The 2,781-nt window shown below is 60.6% G+C and overlaps 1 protein-coding gene across 1 annotated transcript; it reads right to left on the reverse strand.

Moving 5' to 3' along the window:
* Positions 1-434: 434 nt before the first annotated feature.
* Positions 435-2,392, reverse strand: LOC138430459 (double homeobox protein 4C-like). Its single transcript, XM_069572659.1, has 5 exons — positions 2,365-2,392; positions 1,913-2,067; positions 1,655-1,667; positions 892-1,046; positions 435-530 (listed from the first exon to the last, which is right to left on the reverse strand). Exons 1-5 carry the CDS (start codon positions 2,390-2,392, stop codon positions 435-437), a joined length of 447 nt encoding a protein of 148 aa, XP_069428760.1.
* Positions 2,393-2,781: the final 389 nt, after the last annotated feature.

The following is a 2,781-nucleotide window of genomic DNA, read 5'->3' on the forward strand; positions in this document are numbered from 1 at the left end:
TTGTCGGGCTTGGAAGGCTGCGGGGCTGGGTCTGTGGCTCTAGCTGAGGGGCCGTGCCTTTACTGTAGGATGACTCTGGCCAGCGCGGGATGTGTGCCTCCGGCTGTCCAGGAGGCATGATGGCCCCTTGTCCAGGCTTCGGGGGGGCCAAGATGGCAGGGGAGCATGCAGCCCAGGGAACTGCTACCTGGGCAAGAGGTGGTGGCTTCCCGCATGGCGGGAGAGCCACTGGGCTGGGCTGGACTGTGAAGATCATCAACGGATGGCCCACAGAGACCCCAGAGGCAGTCCCGTGCACACAGAATGTGGGGGCCCCAAAAGGAGCAGCTTCGGCCGCCAAGGGTGGTATGCTCTCCTGTGGCGGGGAGGGGCGAAGGGGAGGAGAGATGCTCTGGACAGCGGGTGGGCCCTTCGGTCCTCTGGAGCAGGAGTAGTCATGGCTGCTGCACTGCCTGGCCCTTGGGCCTGGCCATGCCGGGCCCGCTCGGGCCCTGCTGGTGGTGCTGAGCTCTTCGGTTTTGAAACCATATCTAGGGGAGCAAAAAGGCAGACAGGCACATCAGAAGTCGTGACCGTCCAGATAAAAGTGCTGGCCCCTCCGCAGTGCCAATTCGAAAGCCAGCCTGGCCCCACGGTCTCTTGTCTATCAGGCCCAGGGCAGCTCCTGCAGGGCCGTTTTCTGCTAACGAATCCCTTGGCCCTGGGAAACGAGGGGGTGCCCGCATGGCCACAAGCGGCCCCAAACCCTTCACTCAGCCCACCGACTTTTGGCCCCCTCCCCTCAAACCCCAGCCCCATCCCCAGCCCAAGCCTACTTGTATCCAGCTCCAAACGCTCTGCAGGGCTCAATCCTCCTGACTCCTGGGCCCATGCGCTGGCTGGAGAACTTACCTGGATTCGAGGTTCTGGGATTCCCATCTGAAGAGCCAGTTCTTCCCTGGCGGCAATCCCCAGGAAGAGATCTCCTGTGAAGGCTTGCACATGGATCCTTGTTTGAGAACGAGAGATTACTGCCCTCTTTCTCCGGGCCTCTCTGGCCGAGTCTCCTACCAAAGAAAGAACACACCGAGAGGAGAGGACGTTATGGCCGATGGAAAGGTCACAGCACAGACACCCTAGACAGTGTGCAGGGGAGGGAGAGTTCCGCACACCTGAATCACCACAGGTGGCTCTGCAGCCAGGGCAGGGCTCTAAGGAATACAGCCACAGGTGGATCAGGTGCCGGCATCCATCATGGTTGCCTACGCGCGTGCACACACTCGACACACGTGCGTGTCCCTGTGTGTCTCTTTCCTCCTCCGGTCTTGCCGCCAAGTGCCCTGAAGCATGCCCCTCGGCCAAGGTTGGTTGGGCAACGGGAGCCTAAATTTCCCAATGGGGGCTGGGGAGGGTGTGCAAAGGGAGACCCAGTGCTGCCCGCCCTCGCCAACTGGGTGCGTCGTGCCCCCTATCTGGGACACTGATGGGGGCGGCAGCAACCAGATAGCCCTGTTTCCTCCTCTTACCCATGCCACACCCCCAGCCACCCCCAACCCCCTTGGTTTTCCTGGGCCTCCCGTGGCCATCCACCAGCAGAGAGAACTCTCTGGCAAGATGGGGAGGTTTCGGGACCCCCTCTAGGGGACTTGCTTTTGGAGAACTCTAGCTAAGTTACCTGGAGAGGAAGACTGAGGTCGAGGAGAGGGTGTCAGTGGCATGGGCGTGGACGTTGGCCCCGCTTCCCCTTCTTGGTGCACATATTCAGACGGCGATCGGCTCTGCTTTAACTGTCTTCTGCGTTGATTTTGAAACCAGACTTAGGGGCAAACAGAGAGAATTCCTTCTCAGGAGAAAGGCTGCCAGGTGCTTTCAGCTGACTCGGATCGGCATGGAGAGCCTGAAAGGGAGAACGGGGGCAGAGGCGGGGGCCTACCTGAACTCTGCTTTGGGCAATGCCAAGCTCCCAGGGCAGCCGTTCTCTGGTCGCGATCCGAGGGTAGGGTTTCGCTTGAAAGAGCGCTTGCGGGGCGTCCTTCTGGCTCAGCTTCAGAAGGAGCTTCCTCCTTTGAGATCCTGTGGTGACGGGCCCTGTGGAAGAAGAGCAGGAAGGGCAAAGTCTCAGAGCACATGCGGGACGACTGGACGGAGGAGCCCAAGCATGCTCCCTGCCCAGAGGACTTGTCCCTGTGCCTGAGCAAAACTGGGAGCCTGGGGGCGGGTGTGCCTTTGGAAGTCACTTGGCTACACCCATACAGCCAGGCTGAGAGGCAAGGGCGGTGGGGACATCCACCACCCCCACCCCATGCTGGAATGCAAGAAACACCAGCAGGCAGGCAGGAAACCAAACCCAGCCCCAAAACAAAGGCAGCAAGAAATCCCACCCACCGAAGACCACCACAGTATCCCGCCACATGTTTCCACCCGACTGGGGGAGATGCCGGGGAGATTTCTCGATGGGGCTGCTCCCAGATTTCCCTCCATCACGTTGCTAGTGGGAGGGAACCTGGCCTTCCGGGGCTGACATGAGCAAGGGCCATGTTTGCCGTTACTAGTGGAAAAGGAAAGGGAAGGAAGCCAAAGCGAAGCCCAAACCCGCAATGCCTGAGGGAAGGCAGAAGGCACTAGGCCACTGGGGAGAGGAAGCCACTGAAGGCGGCAAAGCCACAAAGCTCCCAGAAAGCCATTCCCACAGGAAGATGTGAGGATAAAGGGCCTCATCCCAGCACAGCACCCCCTCCCGAACACCTCCAGGCCCCACATCCCACACCCCGCACCCTGCACCCCACCCCCGACACTACACCA

Source organism: Ovis canadensis, chromosome 25 (genome assembly GCF_042477335.2).
Source record: "Ovis canadensis isolate MfBH-ARS-UI-01 breed Bighorn chromosome 25, ARS-UI_OviCan_v2, whole genome shotgun sequence".
NCBI lineage: Eukaryota > Metazoa > Chordata > Mammalia > Artiodactyla > Bovidae > Ovis > Ovis canadensis.

Bases quoted from the DNA above. Each gene is read 5' to 3' on its own strand.
- LOC138430459 (XM_069572659.1), bottom strand. From the start codon at position 2,392: ATGTGGCGGGATACTGTGGTGGTCTTCG. The intron at 2,068-2,364 runs GTGGGTGGGATT...CTTCTTCCACAG, and splicing joins GGATACTGTGGTGGTCTTCG to GGCCCGTCACCACAGGATCT. The intron at 531-891 runs GTAAGTTCTCCA...TTGCTCCCCTAG, and splicing joins TCCCAGAACCTCGAATCCAG to ATATGGTTTCAAAACCGAAG.